General features: G+C 36.5%; 1 protein-coding gene across 1 annotated transcript in view; it reads right to left on the bottom strand.

The window, feature by feature from the left end:
- Positions 1-22720, bottom strand: part of oxct1a (3-oxoacid CoA transferase 1a) — a 41851-nt gene that overhangs the window by 6218 nt on the left and 12913 nt on the right. The window contains exons 8-15 of the mRNA XM_067520001.1: positions 17473-17580; positions 17041-17155; positions 16518-16612; positions 15930-15978; positions 15421-15493; positions 14002-14077; positions 6164-6253; positions 5240-5320 (exon numbers count right to left, since the gene is read on the bottom strand). Coding sequence (XP_067376102.1) covers positions 5240-5320; positions 6164-6253; positions 14002-14077; positions 15421-15493; positions 15930-15978; positions 16518-16612; positions 17041-17155; positions 17473-17580 — 687 coding nt within the window. The remainder of the gene's footprint in view (positions 1-5239; positions 5321-6163; positions 6254-14001; positions 14078-15420; positions 15494-15929; positions 15979-16517; positions 16613-17040; positions 17156-17472; positions 17581-22720) is intronic.

Below are 22720 nucleotides of genomic sequence, written 5' to 3'. Positions count from 1 at the left end.
TACTGCGGGGTTAACAACTGTGATGATAGGGAAGGTGCTGTTAATTTAAGGTCCGATTGATTGGCTCTGTTTTAAAATGCCCATATAATGTAGTCTGGGTAAGAAATTTTTAAATCTCTTAACTATGGCCTGACCTAGTTTGTCTCCATTTGCAAAGCAGGCTTTTTGTTGTGTAACAAAAGGCGAAACCATCATCATTAACTAGACTGACACAAGTTAGTCATTAAGAGGCTGCTAGTCTACGCCATGTTTTGTTTTATGACAACTGAGCTGAATGTCATAAAATCAATAGGGCATTAATATTTAGCTAATGTAATGCTTTAAACAAATGGTACTGACGATTAACATTTTATCCCCCAACAAATTAAGTTCAAAAGCTTATCCAGTAAAAAGTTGATATATTACACCAATTATGAGTGTATTTTTTAGATGTGCTTATACATTTCATATTCAAGCTGGGGATTTGGTTACCAATGATATGACAGTTATAGCAATAATAATTGCTGTCATTTTGGAAAAAGCCACAAGTAACACTTATTTGAGCCCATTTCAATAATTGAGGAGATGTTCTGCTTAATCTGTGAATGATGGAGAAATATATGGTTTTTAAAATGTTAACCATTTATATACCTATGGAGGAAAAAACACAGGCTTAGTGTGTAGAGCTTCTTTTTGGCAGCATCTCAAAGCATCTGGGGATTTGATCAATACAATGGCAAAGAAAAAAATGAATAATAAATAAAAATAAAATAAAATAATTGTAAATACAATGCTGCAAGCAAACAAGGTTATGAACAGGGGAACTGTGGCTAAGAGAGAAGAAACTGGAACACAGTGTATAAAATGGTCTGACCGTGTTGAGAAGCAGCAGAATCACTGCCTGAGGCAACAGATTCTCTACCATCCTGGCTCTCAAATCATAGCAACACTACTTAGGCCAACACTTGAACAACCATCCCTCCTGGCCATTGCAATCCAAAGAAGATGTTGCACTTGTGAGAATATATAGTCTATGTCAGCATCTGCACATGTCTGTGAGGTGAGGAAATAATAATTTTCACATGTTTGGCAGGCCCCAGTTTTTGCTCTAAGTTTGGAAACAAATGGGACCAGAAATCTGATTCATAAAGATCACAATCTCAGGGAAAAATGTGATTATAGATAAAAATTTAATCAATATTTGTGACAAGGTTTGTGATGTCTCTTTTTATTTGATTTTCCTCTGGTGATCACCACAATACTAATAATTTAGCCATAGCCTTGGAGTAGTTTTATAAAGTGTTCAATGTTATGCTGCTGGACTGCTGTATTTTATTCACGTAACCATATGTTGGTCCAAATAAAGGTTACACTTGACTGCAGACATTAAGCTGTTAACTGGTGCTGTGTACAAATGGTAGAAGATACAAATTAAAGGAGATACAGCAATATCCTCAAGGTGGAAAATGTTTCTACAGGGCATCTTGTGAACTTGACATTGTTTACTTTTTATTGATTATTACTTGAGAATGTTAACCAACAATCTCAAATAAATGTTTTTCTCTTTCCCACCGGTATGGGTGATCTACCTTCAGATGTATCACTAAAACATTAGTAACAAAACACTCTTGCAACCTGTCATTAGCAGGTGGACCTATAACTTATTTATATTTATTTATATTGAGAACAAGAAATAATTTCCTGTCATGAAAATGACTCATTGTGAGTTTTGTTGGAAGGGCTTTTAAAGAAATGTGCTTTCTAATCATGTTTTACTTTACTTTCTAAATATCTACTAAAAGAATACAGGAAAAATGTGATTACATTTCAACTAGTTTGTATATACTAAAATTCTGTGAACAAAGTGTTAAAGTACCTTAAAACTTTGTCAGTTTTTAAAACTCTGATAATCACTGTGGGAGGTATCCATAACTATTAAAATTAATCTAAAGGTAAAGGTCATCACTTCTTGAATTTAATTTAATACTGTTGGAAATTACTCAAAGCACAACCACTGACAGAAATAAAGTCAAATTTAAATTTTGTCCTTGAGTCACTGCCAGTGCTTTCTCTGGAGTCTGTTACATCACTACCTGCTCTTATTAAAAACGCTGTGAAAAAAAATATCTTCGAACTCACCACTTTGCTTTATTGAAGGAAAAAAGCCAGTAGAGTCAGATGTTTTACTGTGATATCAAGGTACTTGGAGGTCCCTGGGGTAAACCATAGTGTGTACACTGCTCAACCTTGACCAATCAATAAATAACAATTTAAACACACTTTCTCTGTGTTCTTACACTGCCTTTTTCCCACTATTTGAGCAACCCTGTGTTTACTACACCTTGTGTGTGGTATTTACTAATAAGTGAGGATGACTCGACCGACTGTTTTAGCAAATATGTCTTGATTCTTAGTCTTTATCATTTTATGGATTACTAATGTTTAAGGTTTACCATAGCTGTTGTCATGACCTAACTCTAATTCAATCAAATCACTATTTTATACTCGTTCCCTTTGACAACAGAAAATTAAAAAACGTTTCAATAAGAGCACCTTTATTGTACAGTTGAGTAAACCGGTTTTCAAAACAAGCAATCACAGCATGAACTGCAGGTGACAAAAAGTTGCCCCCAGGTATAATTTAACATTTGAAAGACTGACAAGTTGACAGTCATATGTCAGCATTTTTGAAAAGCTCACTTTTTCCTGTCTAAACTACAGAGAGACTGGCACATCAACAGAGTGTTTTCAAAATGCTAGGAGTTATGGATGGACAATGCCAGCTTGGTGAGGATAAAAGGTCAAATGAAAAGAAAAAAACATTTTCAAATATATTTACAGCACAAAAGACTGCTATTAAACGGAATGAAGCAAGGATGCAGTAGTTCAGTAAAGAAGCAAGAAGGTAAGAAGATGTAGAAATAAGATAAAAATTTGTTCACAGAGACTAAACAAATCGACGAGGGAGGTCAAAAATAGTGTAAGGTAAGTATTCAAGCCATTATAAAGAAAGTAAAAAGCCATGTATGTAATAATCGAATAGCGTGCTAATGGATAGAAAGGGAGAGAAAACAGCAGGAAATAAAATAAAGAAGGTGGAAAGTAGGAGGTGGTACCACCACTAGCAGGGCAGTAGAAAGAGCTTTAACCTTTATAAATGTTGACAGAAATCTGCTCGCTGAGAAATGTTGTGCAATCACAACAAGCCAGCCAGACAGAAAAGAACAGACAGTCAGGAAATAAAAAAGAAAAAAAAATTGACACACTGTCTGACATTGCCCCTCACGGGTCATGTTTTCAATGAACAAGTTCTAAAGGCAATGACCACCAAAAAGTTACAGGGAGTGACCAGAGTACACAAAGACACAAAAACTAATTTGGCACTAAGCTGTATTAGCTACTGGAATCTCTCTCTTACTTTTATTTATTTTTCCTACCTATTGCAAACATTGGTTTACCTATCAGCACCTCTCCTTTTATCTGTTCCCTCAAATCTCTATCTTGCAACCCCCATCCTTTGTTTAATTTTTTTAACCCTTTAATTTTGCATTGCCTCCATTCATTTCCATTTAAAAATAAAAATCCCTAGACATGTTTGAGTACTTATCTGACAAGATAAGCTTTACCAGAAACTGGAATGGTGGTGACTAAAACTAGTAATAAAATTTATGCTGCTCTATAGCTAGATTAATCCTTTTACCCCCTTTTGCCGTGTGCAATAACATACAGTCGGACTGAAAACTATAAACAAATAAATAATTGCTTGTGCTACTACCAAAGCTGAAGTCCTTCTGGCCTGATTCAAGAGTTCACAGGAATAACTAAGACTAAAATGGCACAATTTATACATATAATTTAACAGAGAATGTAAAAGCAAGAAATCCCGACAAAACATAATAAAATTGCTCCACCTTCAGCTTGAAGGCTTCCATCAACCTCAGAAGAGACCGACACAGAAGGCACTAAACATGCTTCTAAAATGACCCATTCAGTTTCCAAGAACCCAATTTTCCTTAGAAAGCAAAGACCTTTCAGACAGGAGCCTTAGCCAGATGTTCATAGTTACATTGTTTGTTTGGCTTTTCAACAAAAAGACACCACACAGAAAAGTTACAGATTGGTTACAAGTAATATTAGAGCACAGTCAAAAGCAACCTAACATTTAGGACGCCGAGGAAAAGATGGGATTGTCAACAAAATACATAATAAAAGAAAACCTAATAACACAATGAAAATAAGAAAATAACAAAATCAATAATCATTATCCTCACAGAAATCCACAGATTTAATTTGTGTTAATGTAATAAATTCAATGTCCACCTACTCACTCTGTTTTCAAGAAAACACTCTGTTGCATCCTAACAGTCAATAAGTTTGGTGTTTGCTTGTTTCTGTTATATTGTGTGAGGAAAGTGCGCCTTACTTATTGCTGGCATAATAGCCAACTGACTCTCTCGCTGGTAAAGTTAAATTATTAAATTTTGTTTCCTGTACAAGCAGTCCTAACTGAATAGTGGGAAATTTGCAAAGTAAAGAGACAGCCTATGACTAGAAATAAAGATATTTTTAATCAACGATAGAGGCATACACAACAAAAGAAACTTACACTTACCTCCAGCTGATCTCTATATTATCATGCCACCAAATAGGTTTTTAATAGTTATCATAGGTTTATACCCATAGGTAAGGCTTAGTAGGGCACATAATACCTCCTGGCAGAGTAATTATGAGCATGTGAAATTTGTGACTTTTAGCTGTTGTAGAAAATACTACAGGTGTCAGAGACCATTAATTTAATGAGAATACATTAAGTATGGCATAAGTAAAGGTTATAAGTAAATACTGTAAATACTGTAACTAATTAAATGCATTCACATTACTGGTTGAGTAAAAAAAAGAACAATTGGGGAATCTGTACAGTAACTTAGCACATGTACAGTACGAGCTGCATTCATGACATGTCACAAAATCACAGCTAACAGTCACTAATGTACCTTCAAAGTCACACATATACCTATATGCATACACAAAATGTGCCAAAAAATTTCTTATTAAGCTACAAACACTGTTTCCACAAAATCATCCAATGCCTTAGGTGCTCAGCCCTTACCTTAGCTTACTCATTGTCACCCTCAATGTAGCAACCATGAATAAGCAGGACAAGTATGTGACTAATGGTTCATCCATCCATTCATGCATGCACCCATTTAGCTTCGCTATTCGACTTTTAGGTTGACGAGGATAAAAGAGATAAACACACCTTTTCTGTGATGATCCTATCCACGCACTGTTTCCCTGTCAATGGCAGGCTACATTTCTCAAATATCTTGTGTTTTCCTCCCTGAAAGAAAAAGTCAGTTTTTTTACAAGAAATGCTTTAATGCTTTGATTACTGTGCATGCAACAACAAAGCTGGTTACGTACACTTGCTCTATCATCACAGTATATGGCACATGTTTCATATAAGTGTGCTTCTCAGTTTCTCCGCAAGTCATCATTAAGAAAAAACACACATAAATGTAGCTAATGCTGCCTAGAAGCTGACATCATGCATCATTCCTCCCTTCCCCATCATGAATGAAAACAGGCTTTCAGGGCAGTAAATTTATGCTCACCTGCTGCACCATCTGGACTATAGCTAGGCGCCAGACAGGCTCCCATTAGCAAAAAACAGCATGCTTCTATGAATACAGAATGTTACGTTGCCTTTGCATCATATCAGTCTGGAGTTTCTTAAAGTAAACCCATTCAGTTAAATTTTTTTTGCCATTGTAGGAGATCACATGGTCTTATTCATCTATAGCTGCAGTACCAGTTTAACTAATCACCTGCTTCTGAAACACTGCCTCCATTATCTAGACTTGTATTCAAATTAGCCAAAAATGAACAAACAGGAGATAGTTTGTGTGCAGAGCCACATACGGATGAGCCGTAGCTTTCTAGTGAAGAGGAATTAAGCAATCCATTAAGAGAATTATCGTTATTTAGTCATAACACTCACACTAATTATTATGGAAGCTGACACAAGGTACGCTGGTGAAGGTACTAGCATGGGAAAAGGAAATTGCCAGTTTAATGCAACCTAGATTCTTGAGAAAGAAAATAGGTCATCTGAGGTCAAGGTGATGTGGGTTTTACCAGCCATGGTAAAAACAGTCATACACATTCTCACATATATACACACCTTAGCTGAGTGCTCCATAGTGACCACCACCTTGGTTCCAGCGCTAGCTACCAAATCCATGGCTCCTCCCATTCCCTTCACCATCTTACCCTAAGTGTGGAAGATTGAGAGGCTGAGAATTCATTTACAACAGTAATTTCAGGGTAGACAAAATCCCAAACAAAAATACAACAAATACATTTACAAATAACAGAAAACAAAAGCATTCATTTAGAAGGCTGCAAAGGAATTACAGCAATACTCCTACTTTCCCAATTCAAGTAGACAGGTCCTCCTCTATTAATAATACAAAAAGTTTAACTGCTTTGTCTTTAATGCAAGGATATCCGCCTGTACTTTGTGCTTAGTGGCAAATCACAAAGCTTTGCCAGATAAAGGCTAGAAAATGCACCAGTAGCATCCATCACTGTGGGTCACAGTTAATAGATTTTGATTGCATTGGATCTAATCACTATATAATACTATTTTTTCATCTTAATTGATAAGGAGAGGTAATGGCACAGCTTGGCAGAGTTTAAGAAATAAGTGTATGCATTGCAAAATAAATCTCGCAGAATTAGAACGATTCAAATCTAACTACTACTAAACCACACATTTTGAATGGAAAAGGAATGTGAACATAGTGTTGATTTAAAAACTTACATTATTACAGAACTCTCAAAATTTAATGGGGAGAATTTCTCTGGTAGAATGTAGTTTTGTGGAAAGTAGTATGAATGAAAACTGTTGGCAGTGTGTTCTGGGAATTATACAGAGTAGCAGACCTTTTCTGTTGAATTTCTTGAATGCAATTTTCTATGCTGCAAGTACTACAAACCAAATGAAAATCACCACAATGTATTAGTGTGACAGTAAAAATGTCAAGGACAGATGGCTCAAAACCTCAGAAAATTTAACAATTTTTAATACGCTTTTAGAAATTGAGAGAACCAACCCAAAACAACACAAATGTTTGGCAAAGACAGGCGCCATCATGTCCATAAGTTGTATAATACAATATGGCCAAACTAGGACCTTTAAAAGATGACATGAAATGTTTAATATGATAGTCAGTGCAGTAAAGCTGGTTATAATCCATACATTCATTGTTTTTAACCACTTATTCTGTTCATGGTTGCGAGCGGCTGGTGCTTGTTCCAGCTGTCATTGGGCAATAGGCAGGGTACATCCTGGACAGATCAGAAGTCTATATGAGGGCCAACACAGAGAGACATACACAGACAACCGTTCAAGCCTACATTCACACCAGCAGGCAAATTAAAGGCATTAATTAACTTAACATGCATGTCTTTGGACTGAGGGAGGAAACCCATGCAAGCACAGGAAGACCGTGCAAACTCCACACAGAAAGGCTGCAGGTAGCAGGTAGATTCGAACCGGGACCTTCTACCTGTGAAGTGGCAGCACCGAACACTCCACCAACATGCTGCCCTGGTTATAATTGAGCGAGTATGTGGAATTGTTTTCTTAAAAAATTAAAGAAAACATAAAACCCATGTGGGTTTATTTAAGGAAACAAGTCCTTTAAAAAAAAAAAAGAAAAAAAAAACAATCCGAAAGATCATTGGTGCAACAGAAGTGGCAGCCAGGTGAAAAATTGTCTTTAGGTCCGTCATTGTTCCCAATAAAGAAGGTTTCCAAATAAGGGAGGCTGACATGCAGATATGGCCAGAGGGTGACAGCTGAGTAACTGAATTAAAATCCCATTTGCTCATCAATCGTGTAAAGAGATAACTTTCCTCTATGTCCGATAACTAGAGGATATATATGCCAAGGGTGGTGCTTCATAAGGATACTGTCTGCCTCCGGGGAGGGCAGCTGGGTGGAGAAGATATCAACACAGAGTGGAAGGAGGGTTAGAAGAGTGGAGGTAGGGCAAAGGAAGTAGAGAAGAGAATACACTGAGGATATGTGAGAGACTACATTTCATTTCATATACTGCATTATTTTATAAAACATCCATTGAAACTGGCTTATTGTGCATGCACCATGCACCAAGTAAAACCATAAAATGTATACATTTTAACTTTAAACTTTCAACTTTCAAAGACAGTCTCACCATCTTTGTTCCTTCTGTTTTCATTGAAAACACAGTGACTTTTAAGGTAATACTCCAAAAAGAAAGAGTGTCTTTTTTCATATGATCAATGTTAATGCACTTTGTGACAGTGAAAGGGCTGGGTGAACTTGCCCTAAAGGAAAAACACAGTCTGACCTGATAGTAGCAAGTCTAGATCTACAGGCACCTACTAATGTTCTCCATCCAGCACCAAAGCTGCTCCTTGTCAAAGAATACATTTGTTCCTAAAAATTAAAGACTAAAGACGAAATGGACGAATTGGGTGACAGGAGTTGTTATGGTTTGCTTATCTTGATAATTATAAATAATATTTATTAACTAGTTAGGTGCACCAGTCAGGCATAAGATTATTATCTAATACACTGACCTCAATAATAAAAACATATTGGAAATATCTCCTTTCTGAAGAAAAACTGAGAAATTATAACCTTGTCAACTAGAATTATATGGCCACTGTAGTGGATTGCATTAAATTGCACAGGTAGTGATACTGTAATGTCTGATCGGTGTATATTTATGAATTTAAGCAGTTTTCAAGCACTTTCAATGTAAATTTTCAAGCTTGTCCAGCATTTTACAACTGTGGTAAACAAGATATTTGCACAAATAGATAAATACTGAAAATTATTATCACTTTTAAAATCATATTCAAAAGGATGTAACAAGAATAAATTCTGGATGTATTGTATGCTACACCAGCATATTTTGAAACACTAGTCTCACTGTAGGAATTAAAACAATTAGTTTGTAAATGTATCTTTTCAATTGACAATAGGCAATAGAACTTTAGAATTATAGATGTTCCTCATTGAGGTATGGATTTAGACATTTTTGCATGCAGATGTTGGATGCCAGACTTGATACACTTTTACCAACATTACAGTAAAGTACAACATAAACTTATTGTTGTTCCATGCTTACTTCCATGCAAACTTCCAATAGAAAAATGTTTGTAGTGTAGCATTAGTCTTTGAGAAAACCTTTTTGGTCAAGTCTTGTGTTTTCTGGGGCCTGTACCACTGATACTGCCTCCTGCGGTCCCACGCTTATCTCTCACGCTTAAAGTCATTATATGAAAGGATGTCTCATGGCTTACAACTTCTCTAATGCCTGTTTAATTAGCATATGTGTGGGCTACTGTGTATCTGCCTCTGGCAAAGATTAATTTCAAAAAGATAGTTCTATAAGCTAGTTAAAAAAAAATAAAGTAGATGTTTAAACAAAAAACATCTCAGAAGTAGTGGAAGGAGATTTTGTTATTACTGAATCATCCTGAATTGTTACTTATTGTAAATGTATTACAGATTTGAAAGAATTAGGTCTTCTGCAAAACATGTCTTGCAGCATATTTTCTTGTTTTGCAAATGATAGGCGTCTAGATACAAACTTTTAGATGTCCTGGTGCCTTATGTTCCTAAGATTACAGCAGGCAAATTGACACAATCTTAGTGATGAGGACATTTAACAACCTGTGGGACTTCAGTCAGGCCAGCAGGTTAATATCATCAAGGATGCCTTAATTAAATGAATAAATTACCCAGTTCTTGTTGGCGACTTGTGAAGAGGATATTTTGTTCAGCAGATATTGTTGTGACAATGTATTTGTTGTGTTGGTCGAAAGCCAGGTACTATGGCAACCTCCATATTCAAGAGTCTCCATGAAACTATTGGTTTGCTACAGTAGTATTTCCTAAATCTTGGATGGTCTTAATAATACAAGGGAAGCAATTAAAAAAGGTCAGCCATTTTGGCTGCCACAGTTACAGGTGAACAAATTTACAGAAGCATAGCAACCAAGCACAGCAGACAAAACACATCTAACAGATAGCCATCTACAAGTTAAGTCTGGATTGGATAGGATTACTTTAGTAAGCAGGATTGGATAGGTTACTACTACTGTGACATTAATACAAATCATGATAAGTGGTTTTTGCTGCATGTTCCGGGTTAAACGATTTTTCCGTTTTTGTAAAAAAAAAAAAAAAAAAAAAAGGCCTATTAGTGTGCATGAGGCTGTGGTGGAGTTAGAGGTGGAAATGCAGGTGATTGTGGCGATGCCTGCTCAAAACTCCACACACATCAACAACCGTTCTTGTTACGAGTGTTAAATTTATCACCATTGCACTGGTGGGACATATTTGTTGATCAGTTGGGAGACTGACTTTAACATATCCTCTCAGCAAATTACACAAATATCTCCAACATGTCTGTTTAGTCGATTATTAAATGTATATATTCTTACAGTGTGACTTATAGTCTTCAGTACTCAGTGGTGAAAGATATATCAGTTAATATTAGTGAACCACTGATGTTGCATTTACAGTACATGTATTACAAGGCATTAACAGAAGCATGCTTTGACTAGCACTGGATTTCTCCTGCTTGGCTTAAGGGTTGCTCGCATTTTTTGTGTTGCCATGACAACAGAATACAATCTCCTCATCTGTTGTGCAAGTGTTCGCTTTCCAGTCAGTGGTACATACACCACAGAAAATGACCCCCTCCACAATCCAAGTGTTCCCACTTACCAACTGGCTTCCTTTCTCTCCCCCTCAAAGTCTTTGACAATCTCCGATGTCTGAAACAAATGGCTTTCTATTTAATAACATAGCGACAGAGCACCACAAGCCTTCGTTACCCAGACAACTAATAACAAGAATCAGAGGGCGAGACAGGACTGACAACAAGATAATGAACACAGTGTTCAAAGTAACTGGAAAATGTAACGATTTACAACTTGAAAGCAAAGTGTAATCTACCACAATTAATTACAATGTTTGTTTCCCCAACAATTACCCAGGACATTTATATTCCAGTACATTTAAACATTTTGCCAGAGGGTAAAACCTGTTGTATGCAACAATAATGAGTTACCTTATATCCTTATGTAAATGATTCATTCACTTTTCCATTTTTATGTCTACAAAAGCTGTCAAACATCCTTTGATAAGGAAAAAAGATTACTTAATGGTACTATGAATACCTATGGAGACATCTTGAACCAATGATAAGCTGGAGACCATGTGCAGGTAATTTTGTTTGCGATACAGCAGAAAAGCAAGAGAAGTTCCAAAAAAGGCACTGTCCCCTAGGCAGGTCGGTAATTAAAGTTGCCAACAGGGCCTATCCTTGAGCTAGTAACTGCATTTTAATAGTCAGTAGTGCAAACTATTGCAGCATTTAAGCCGCAGTTACTATACTGAGCTTCCAAAGTTTTGGAAAATACATGTCTCTCTCTCTGGTGCTTGTTTTCTCTGTTTAAAATAAACACCAGTAAAACCAAAATTAGTTTTATAAGAAGCATAGTTGAAGCATAGTTTTTGTTACCCGACTATTTTGTATCGGTTGATCTCATACTGTATTTCTGATATATGAATTGAAGAAGCAAGAAATAAATGCACTGCATAGGTAGCAAAACCTTAATTGATAACTGTAAAACATGATGCTGACTTTAAAACAATGTATGGCATGGTGACCGGGAGAGAGATACGTGACAAAACATCAGAATTCGCTCCTCGCATCTGCTGGGTGCAAAACCCCTGTGTTTAGGACAGCTTGATGATGATCCAACAGCTAAATGATAAAATAACACACTAAATCCAAAATGCCAACCTTTATTCTATTACCCCTTTCTCTCCATCTATTGTTTTTCCAGATGTTTCAGGCTGAGTGGAGATGTAAAAGCATTTCTAAGCCCTCAACTGGAAAATGTTCATCTGCATTTTGCATATTAAAACCATTCAAAATCAACATAATCATACTGAGAGTACTGCATCCCAGACTCCTACGTAAAACATTTCCAATTTCACGCTATGCACCCATCTTTAGATAGTGAATAATTTTCATTATCACACAAGGTGGGAAATGTAATGCTCTTCATCCATCCTTTCCAAAGAGGGGATAATGAAGATTGAAGTGCAGGTGAGGACAGAGATATGTGTGCCTACGGTGCTGCTCTGCTTTGCTTTTCAAATTGTCCAGCACTAGAATAGCTAAACAAGATAAACTCCCTGCATCTGCATAACAGCTCCACTGCAGGCCTTCAATATATCAATATTAATGTTTGCATAACACATTTAATCAAGTGCTGTTAATTAGCAATTAGCATTAACAAACAATTGCAACTAAAAGCTAAAGAGAAAATAAATAACACTGCAGATGTATATGTCACTATCAACAACAGTATGATTGTGCACAGAGTTGTGTTATATATTATCTTTAATTATTAACGTTTTATTCTCAAGGTCTCTACACTTAAAAAACTTTCACACTCTGTTGGTATATCCACTTGGTTGCTTATGTGAGATGCATCTACAAATGTATGCAGTGGCTGACTTCAGTCAAGCACAAAACAGATGTGTGCAAGGATTCTAGGTTGAGCCATCCCACATGGGTTCTTGACCTTAGCGATCACTAACGAGAACTGTGACCCTAGAATTAATGTCCAGCACACATAGTGCAATACTGTCGCACTCACAATCACTCCATACTCCTCAGTCCCCTGACATCCAACAAGGTTCTTCTTTTGTGAATATGATTCAAAAAGGACATTTCATGTTTTCATAAGCACTGATGGCCACTATGGATAAAACAACTGAGAGATGGAGATGACAGTGAAGTCCAAACTGTCAAAGAATAAATTAAGAAAAAACTATACTAAATTACTACGGATTCACCAAATTATTGGTGATGCACTGGTTTCAGCCAATATTTGTCTTGTTGACTGGCATTAACCTATCTAAAAATGAGATGATGTCTCAATTTCAGTGGCCAATGATTTTTTTTCCATTTGTGGCCATTTAGTGTTTGTGGCAGCCTACTATTTAAAATGGTTAAAATGTTAATTTGTTTTAGAGCTGCATGCTCCCTCTCCCATTCACAAAAACACAGCAGACCTGCCTGTTAATGTGGCTGTAAGCACTGTCACTCGCAGAGTCTCAATCTACAAATAAGTTGTTTTGTGGTACTTGAGGTGCTTGCTAGTCATCGCAGTTACAGTAATGTTAAAACACAGCTGTGTATTCAAAGTTAACACCCTGTGCACAGCTGCTAGTCAATACTGACTGCTTGTACATGTGAATAAATTTAGTATTAATTATTCATCTTTGACACTGAAGTTTAATGCTGCATAATGCTTAAAGAAACATCTAGTGGCCACAAAGAAGTAGCCACAGGTCAGTATGATTGGGTAGATAAAGAGCAACCCAGGGAGCCTGAGTCTGTCAGAATCTAAAATTGATTGTGAATGGTAAAAATAAGACCAAGAACTCCTGCCAATTTATCTGAGCATGAGCTCATTTAAATTGGACTGAGGCAAAGTGGAAAACTGTCCCATGGAAGGACGAGTCAAAATGTAAAATTACACTGTGATTCTACACAATCTATCCTATATAATAGACAAAATTATAAGTGAAGAAAATAATATGATTCCAAAGCTTCTTGTCAAATAATGACATATCGACAAGCAAATAATTATCTAAATGTGATTTAGCTGATATTAAATCCGAGAAATAATTAAATATTTAAAGATGGATCTAAGAACATTTTTATAAATAAAATATATTGCAATCCAATAGAAAAGCAACAATTTTTTTTATATTACAAGACACACTTAAAAGAATTAAGAATTCCTAAGCTTTTCAAAGCTGTTTTTGGAGCATGCCGGTAGTACTCATGTCTTGGCAGGTGGAGCAGAAAGTGTGAATTTGTTAAAAAAAAAAAAAAAAAGACAGATGTGTGCAATCAAAACCAAACTTACTGGGATCATCCAGTTGGCTAGATCTCCGTATTTAGACACCTGCATGGCTCCCAGCATTGTCAGGTTGATGTGACCCCTAAAGAGAATGACAAAAAAGAAGTAGACAGCTGTCAACTTCAGGATTAGTCCAAGTTATGACCTCATAAGTGTAATCACCAAAACACTGCGCACAGTGTACATACAGTACATTTTCACAAGACATACAATAATACATACAAGACATACAATAATACCTGATATTTAAAGACAGGAAAGATTCTTACAATAAAACATCATCACATCTTTGCTGTTTTTAATGTCAGAAATGTCAGTAAAAGGCAAATAATGTTTTATTGTCATCCTGTAACTGTAGAACCATAGCTTTTAACTGCAGCTTTGTTTCTAAGATTTAATTTGTCTGGGTGGTTCTGTTCCATTCACCACCAGTGTGACTGGTGGACAGTGCAATTTATGAGCAGTATTGGATTTTCACTGGGTCGACAAACAGAACTGATGGTACAGGGAGCATGGGTGGGCAATCTCAGACAGCTGCCAAATCAATAAGAACCAGAGACACTGGCTAGACTCCTGTTTAGTTGTACCGGTGACAGTAACTATTTGTAAATATTTAGTGTTACAAGCGCATGGAGCTGTCCTTTGATTCAATCGTCATTAAAGGGCAACTTCATCAAATTTCAGCTTGCTCCCCATGGCTTTAGTTATGGGTGTAAATATACAATAATGCTTTTCAATTTTTCTTTGACTTCTCTATTTTAAAATACTTGTTTTCTTCTGGCTGAAAAATGCCTCCAGGCGAGTTCAGATAATATCATCTGGGGGAGCTCTGGAAAAGCAGGTTGACCACAATCACAACCTCCATAGTGTGAGCAACGAGATGACACAATCTGAAATGAAAGTTCCTCCAAGTGATGTCATTTGAAGGCTTTTCTAGCCAGAAGAAGAGATATGTTTTAATATAGGGAAGTCAGAGAGAAGCTTAAAAGAATTATTGTATATTTACACCCAAAACTAATGGTAAGCAGTTTTATGGTCCAGAATAAAAAATACCATACAAAACCAAAACTTGTTTAGATGTTTGTCTTTATGCATAAAGAGCATTGCAAAGTTCAGAGAGGTGACTCAGGCCATTATAGTACAGTTGGTATAGCGGTCATCCACTAATCACAGGGTCAGTGGTTCAACTCCCAGTCCTCTACAAGGACTCTAGTCCCTGGCTACAAGGAAAAGTGTCCTTAGGCAAGACACTGAACCCCCAAGTTGTCCCTAGTGTCTGCTACTTAGTTGTAAATTGCTTTAGATAAAAGCATCTGCTCAATGACTAACTGTAGTTATGAACAATAGTATTAAATCTAGACATTCCATACATATGTAACTTATAGTCAGAAAAATCTTTTCAAAACAAATGTGTTATGGTCTTACCCTCGGATCATGGCAAATGACTCATCACTAGAAAAATAGGCAGCCCCAGGGAGCACTGTGACAGTCTCCTTCCCTGCAGAACAAAGTTTGATTTTTAAAAACATTTTATTTTGGCAAAGAAAAATATTAAGATTAATTTATCATAGCAGATAACACTTACATAATATATAAATACAGTTTAAGCAGACTAATTGACATACAGTACTGTAAGATGTTGAAAAAGACCTAAAGGTAGTTTAATAGATTAATGAAAAATCATGTTTATTTATTACCACGCCAGCTTATTCCACTGGCGTGGAAAAAAAACTATTGTATGTTAATATTACTTTATATGTGAAGCAGAATAAATGTTTGTAAGTAATGTAAGTTTGTAAATTCAATCTAAGTAATTGGAACTCTTGAATCATATATTCATGATTTAAATTGGATTTCCAAAGGTTTGAATTTATGCAACTATGCACACACACCCAGACAAATCATTAGAAAGTATTGATCAAGATAACCCTCACCAGCATTAATCAGGTCTGCGTCCACTGCATCCTCACTGGGATACGGGCCCTATTCACAGAATGAAGATAAAGATTGAGATAAAGAAGAATAAACTCACTGCTGGGCAGCCACACATGCACTTACACATGTCACTCCGACTGACCAGCCATGATCGTTCAAAGTAGAGACAGGCAAAAATCACATTTCTCTGATTAGATGAGACACTGATTTTCTCTGTGTTCAACAAAGGGAGCAACCCTTTTGGAGAGGAGAGGAGAGGAAAAGATAGGAAAGGAGAGCCTCTTTAAAACTAGAACTCATAACACAACTGATTAGAAAGTAATTTGACAGATGCAACTTAAAGAAATGGGTGTCAAACTACCACACTCTGGTATATAACAAACCGATACATTTTAAACAAGGACCTTAACTAGAACCTATGCTGCTTAAATGAATGGCTTTCCATCTCACTATACGTTTATAGCACAAATCAGCTTTAAAACATTTATTGCTGCTTGAAAAAACATCTACACAAAACAATATGTTTCTCATCAGTGTCTCTGGTTAGTGAAATTGATTTGAAAAAAAAAAAAAATACAGTGTCTTACCAGTCCTAATATTCCATTTTCACTTTGGAGATGTACAGTGATGTCTGGTTTTATATAGTTGCTGGCCAACATTGGGATACCAATACCAAGGTTAGCTGATTTGTATCTTTGTTAAAGATAACTCTGACTGTAATTATGCAACAGAATTAGATATTAAAATAAAACGAAACATTATCAGTATCATGTCTAACACTGTTTAAATAGAAACCGGTACATAACACACAGGTTCCATTTCAACCACATCAGATCCACCAGTCATCCTGTAAGAACAACCAAAATTTATGGCATCTGAACAATCTTCAAACCAATATTTGCAAGATATAAAATGGGCCTTGGTCTTTATGATTAATCACAGATCAGTCACCCAAAAAAGCTTCTCATAAAGAAGCTTGTGCATATCTGCATTTGTTGAAAAGAACAAAAACCAGTAAAGCTGTTTTATTCTGTAGCTGGTTTAGTCTTAATTGTAGAAGGCACCTATAGCACAATATTATACACTATTTGTATTGATTTTTAAGGATACCATACATCCCATCCTCAAACTCCAGTGCTGCTCGACGAATAATCCTTTCCCGAACAATATCAGAGTCCTTCTTTGTTTTGGGTTTTTCTTCATGGCTTTTCTTTACTGTGCGTTTCTGGAAACATGAAAATATTTATGAGGAACATTGAGCAGCTTTAGAGGCTATTTATGGCTGAGTACAAAGACATATGATAAGATCAGTATGTGCATTTCTAAACTGTTCTGAACTTGTTTAACTTTACCCTTTAATGTTAGAGGATTAACCATTCAGAAATTTCATAATTATTAATAAACTTTTTCACTGAACATGAATTTCAGTAGACACCCACATAGTGACATAAACTGTAAAGAACATGTAAACATTGGACCATTTCATGCCTCTGATATATATTTTTTACACTGACGGAAGCTCTGAAAGGGCACTTTTTTTACCTCAATCCTTTTTTCATAGCTTGCTCCTTGGACAACCCTGTGGACGTAGATGCTGGGAATGTGGATGTCCTCTGCAGCAAAAGTCCCAACATCCACCACCTCCTCCACCTACACAGAGACGGATAGAGAAGAGCTCTGTCTTCATCTGTGTAACATCTGCCTACCAGGCCTTGAAAACTGATACGGACAATACTTGTTTTTTGGCATGCTGCAGGTTTACCTAGGACCTAACGTAAAAATCAAGTTAGGTGTTGTTTAAAAGCCATTACTGATACTTGACTTATTTAAGGAAAATGACTGATTTTGTGATTTGTTTGATATTAAATACTAGACCGAGGCAAAAACAAATAATATCACACTCTACATGTTATATAACAGGTTAAAATCAGTTACAGACAGTAACATTTTTGTGTTGCATTTATTTTTTAGCAACTGCCAGTCCAGTGAAAGCTGTCTGAGTACCCAAAGCCAGCCTGGCTGACGGTAAACAGAAGAGGATCATCTCCAGGGGATGTAGCTTGATCCTGAGATCACAGACAATGGCAAGTATGGGTGCATGGTGGAGACGGTTTCTGTGTCAGGACAACTTGTCCTGACACAGAAACCAAACACAAAGGTCAAATTCCTTCAATTTCTTTTCTTAATAGATTCTTCCAAGGGGGAAACACATTTGAGATGATCAACCAAGCACCAGAATTAGCATCACATCTATAGGGACCAAAAGGGGGGCTCTGCAAAAGACATTAGATTTCACCCTTCCTTCTACTTTTCTATAAATTGCTTCTGCATACCTTGGAGTTTACCCTACTCATTCCATTTACACGAGGGGCAAGCAACCATTCATAGCAAATTCAATCGAATAGTACTTCTGTTTGTTCTTCTGTTTTTTGTATTGGGGTCTATTCCAAAATGTCTACCTCAGGAAACTCTTCCAAGCTTTACATTTCAACTCAATGTATTCTCACAATCTATGTGAAGAAGGTATAACACTGTCTCTCAAATGCATTCACTGATTTACTTTCATGTTTAACACAGCAAGCTAATTAGAGAGGTTTTGCTTCATATCTACTAAATTATACATTTTTGGCTCTTACATAGTAGTGCACCACCTTTACACAGAAAGTGACCAACAGCAGCATAAGAGCAAACATAAGGGGTTATTATTGTCTGACTAACAAGACACAAATGGAAATAGCTATTGAATTAATCTGAGCTGGGTCAACATGACTGGGAAATAAATCCCACCTGCTCTCACTGCACTGGGAACTGCTATATACTAAGCCTCAGGTTCCACTTACATATACAGGTGCTCAGACGAGTTCGACATTATGTATGGGCTGTACTCAATCTTGCTGTCCATTTTTACCCTCCTTAGGAGTTCATATATCATGTTCATATTTACTGTAGGCTGTGCTATTAACCTTTCAAATCAACATAGAAATCAAAATAAATTGGAAAAGGCTAAACAGTAACTGTTTTTACTGTTTCTACTGTTCTATCCTTTGTTTCTGCATAGCTGGGAGTTTACCCTACTCATTCCATTTACACAAGGGGCAAGCAACTGTTCATAGCAAATTCAATCAAATATCTTCTTATTTCCACTTCCTCCCTCAGCACTCAGCACTAACTAAGACGAGTCAGTGCCTAAGACTGGCAACCATTTTAGTTTTGTGTTGGATGTGCAGGCTTTGGTCTGTGGTAAGCTGAGGCCACTGTGGACAGTAAAGTGATTTTAGACTCTGATACTCTACAGTGAAAACGAGGCCATGCAAGATAAGATTGGTAACATGAGAGAATTCATACAGCAGTTACACTCATTAACCCAAATTTTTATCTCGAGGCTTGATCTGTCTTTTAAGAGAATGAGAATTTCCATAGAGATCTTTATTAAGCAATGCTACACATATTGCATGATAAAATCGTCAAATAGGGAAGGCTATGTGCCACAGAACAACTGTAAATGTTTGGGGGCGTGACTTTTAAAACTTAGGATGAACAAGTTTAATCAACAGCACCACCTTGCAAATCTCAAATAGTGTACCTCTCAAAAACCAACACAAAATAACAAAAACACAACTCAGAGATGTGTTTTCACCATGTCGATTTGTTGGCCCTCACACACATGAACACACACTAAGTATTCAGCTCAATTTTCAATTAGCCATCTAAAGCTAAGTAATGGCACAATAACAAGCTCATACAATTTAAATATACTGTGTACATAAAAAAGCTTCAATCTCTTTCATCTAGGTGTTGTCCTGGCTGCACTGTTGCTCAGATGTAATTCACACAGGAGGTTCAACGGACGAGGATGAGCAGAACATTAAAATAATATAATAAAAAACACACAGACACACACAATTGAGCAGGTGTGCGGAACAAGCAAACAAGCACACACATAGAAAAACACATTGATATTCCTATATCGGTAGAGCGATTTTCACATCAATGAGAGCAGAGCAAGGCATGAAGTGAGCTGGCAGAGATAGAGGGAATCAAAGTGCCCTCTGGGGAAACGACAAGTGTTTTTGAGAGTATGTGCTTTTTAGGCTGTGTGAGCTTTATCACATCTTAAAAATGACTTGGACACAATACTTTGAGATTCCTAGGATAAACAGCTGAGAAGCTATGAAACAATTCTGAATATATATTTGCTCAACAAAAATAAAATCACACAGTAAAGCTACATAAACCGTTTTAAGTATATTTTAAATACATGTAAATTAAATCAACTGTGGAAAAAAAATTAATAAAGATGAATTTAAGTTTCCCCTGCATTTTTGATGAACAATTGGGTTGTACAAAAACAAGTTTTATATGCATGTTAGGATTGGCATTAGGACAAATACAAAAAAAAATTAAAAACTGCGACATTTGGTGATTTTAGATAGGAATTTAAACGCACGTGCAATAAGTACAAGTATTACAAGTACTATAATTCTGTTCTTAAAGAATTTAATGTTTAATGGATCCCAGAGTATGGATGGAAGTGGGTACTAATTTTACACTTTTTCAGTATCTTTGCACAAAAATGGCAACTTCCTTAAGAAGAGATTCTTTTCTTTATGGACAATTAACAAGCTTCAGATTTGTGGAAATTTGGCCTGGTGACAGTGCTAAAGATGAGATCCGGGCATCCAAATAATTACAAGGAATCATCTGCTAAGCAACACAGCAAACTTCATGTCAATCTGTCTAGTAATTGTTTGGGTTATTTATTTGGATGAAAGTGCTAAAGAAGTAGATTTGGTGGGGATGGGTTGTCTGTCACAAGTAGAGAATAAACATTTATGGAACTTCATTAAATGGAAAAAAATATCTTAATAAAACAACATCACCTGTCTATTTCAATTTCAAGTCAAATAATATACTTAATAAAACCAGTCGATTAGGTGAGATGTTTTCTGAGATTTGTGGAGTTACCATAGCTTATAATTTAGAATGTTTGTACTGTGTTTAGGTGAGTGCATGTTTGTGTGCACACTGAAATGCTACATTCCGTAGAAAGAGATGGTTTGGCTGCAGGGAGCAGAGCATGAGGATGACAGCGACACCGCATTCTCGTTAGCCTGTGTATTTATAGCCTCTCCATCTTCCTGCCAGTGTGTGTGCATGTGTATTTGTGTGTGTGTGGGCACTTGGCCATGCTCTGCTGCCACTTTCGGGGCTCAGCTCTGGCTTTATCCTCTAACCCAGAATACTGACAACATGAGCAATCTGTTTCCTCTCAGCAGAAGCTTTCCTTGCCTATGAAAGCCTTTATGGTATCAAGAAAATGGGAGACAGCCAGCGAATGCAAACCCTGACAACATTACAGGAGCTAAAAATACTTTTTCAAAAGATACAGACTGCACACTAAAGCATTTAGAATGGACAATTCCATTCCCAGCTCGAGAGGTAATATTTACATTTCAAACAATACATAAGCCTTTGTGCTTCACATTGAGATATCATCGGGGGACCCTACATTTTTTGTTTTTGTCATTTGAAACATTCTCTTAGTTGTTTGTCCGCTTTCAAGGCTACAAGAAAGGAATTAATTGTCCTCCCTCACTATCAAGGTTGCAAATTCACCAATTGATGTGATTTCTCACGTTTAAAGATACTTTCTGCTAGATGAATGTGTTAATATGAACGCTATCAATGTCACTGCAATGCATTTTCTTTCCATAGATGCATACAAGCACAAGCAGACTTTAGGGGAAAATGAAGATTTCAAAAGCTTTTTACCCATCTGCCAACAGATATTACAGCAATTTCCTGCAGTTGTAGCCTGGCCAGGCCTGCAATTACCACCATTTGCTCTGGAGAGGTTTTAGCTCAAAGTAAAAAAAAAGTGACACTACTGAAGACAATTTTCACTTTGTCGTTGTTGTCACTTACTATACTGTGTCAAGAGGATGCACTAGTGTGTAATGTCTTTGTATAGATATATTTTGGCACTGATTTGGATTCAACCCAATGTCAACTTCTGACACAAATAAATCCTATAAAATTCAAACTACAGATAGAAAATAAAGTTAAATGCTAAAACTTATTATTTATTATATTCTAATGTCATTAGTTGGATCAAAATATTTTAAAGCAGTTTTAAATTTATGAATGAAAGTAATTGTCCTTTTTTCAAAACCACAGGCTGTCCAACAGTTTCAAAACAAATGTACTGTTGGCTGTTGCTGAAAACCCTGAAGATGTAGGTCATTTGGTAAATGGCTGCTTATATAGTGCTTTTATCCAAAACACTTTACAATAGTGCTTCTCATTCACCCATTCACACACACACTTGGGGTTCAGTTTCTTTCCAAGGACACTTCGACACGTAGCCCTGTCATATTTATATCCAATCATTTATCCAGGTTATTTATATGCAATTAGACCTCTTGCATGGTTAAAAGAAAGAAACACAGAAAAACATTCATTTAATTCCTGCATGACTGGTTAGTTGTGCCTGCACCCTAACACCCACACCACTATGTACAATACATTGCCACAGTAACTGAATACAGTTGAGTCATTTACTGTGACTGATGGTTGAACAACAGCAGAAAACACTGATTTTATTTGGTCTCTAGTGTATTGTATCCCACGACGCATTGGGGCTTTTCACTCTACCTATGATAAGGGAATAACTGGACCAGCTGGATACTGTGGAATGTAACAATTGAATAGCAGGGTTTGGTTGCCTAGCAACCATGGCAGGAGCTGGTGATGATCTGGTAATTTTCAAAGTGCCTTTGTGTTATCTCAT

The sequence above is a fragment of the Channa argus genome, chromosome 11 (assembly GCF_033026475.1).
Source record: "Channa argus isolate prfri chromosome 11, Channa argus male v1.0, whole genome shotgun sequence".
NCBI lineage: Eukaryota > Metazoa > Chordata > Actinopteri > Anabantiformes > Channidae > Channa > Channa argus.
Note: the sequence above shows the minus strand (reverse complement) of the source record. Positions and strands in the feature narration are given on the sequence as shown.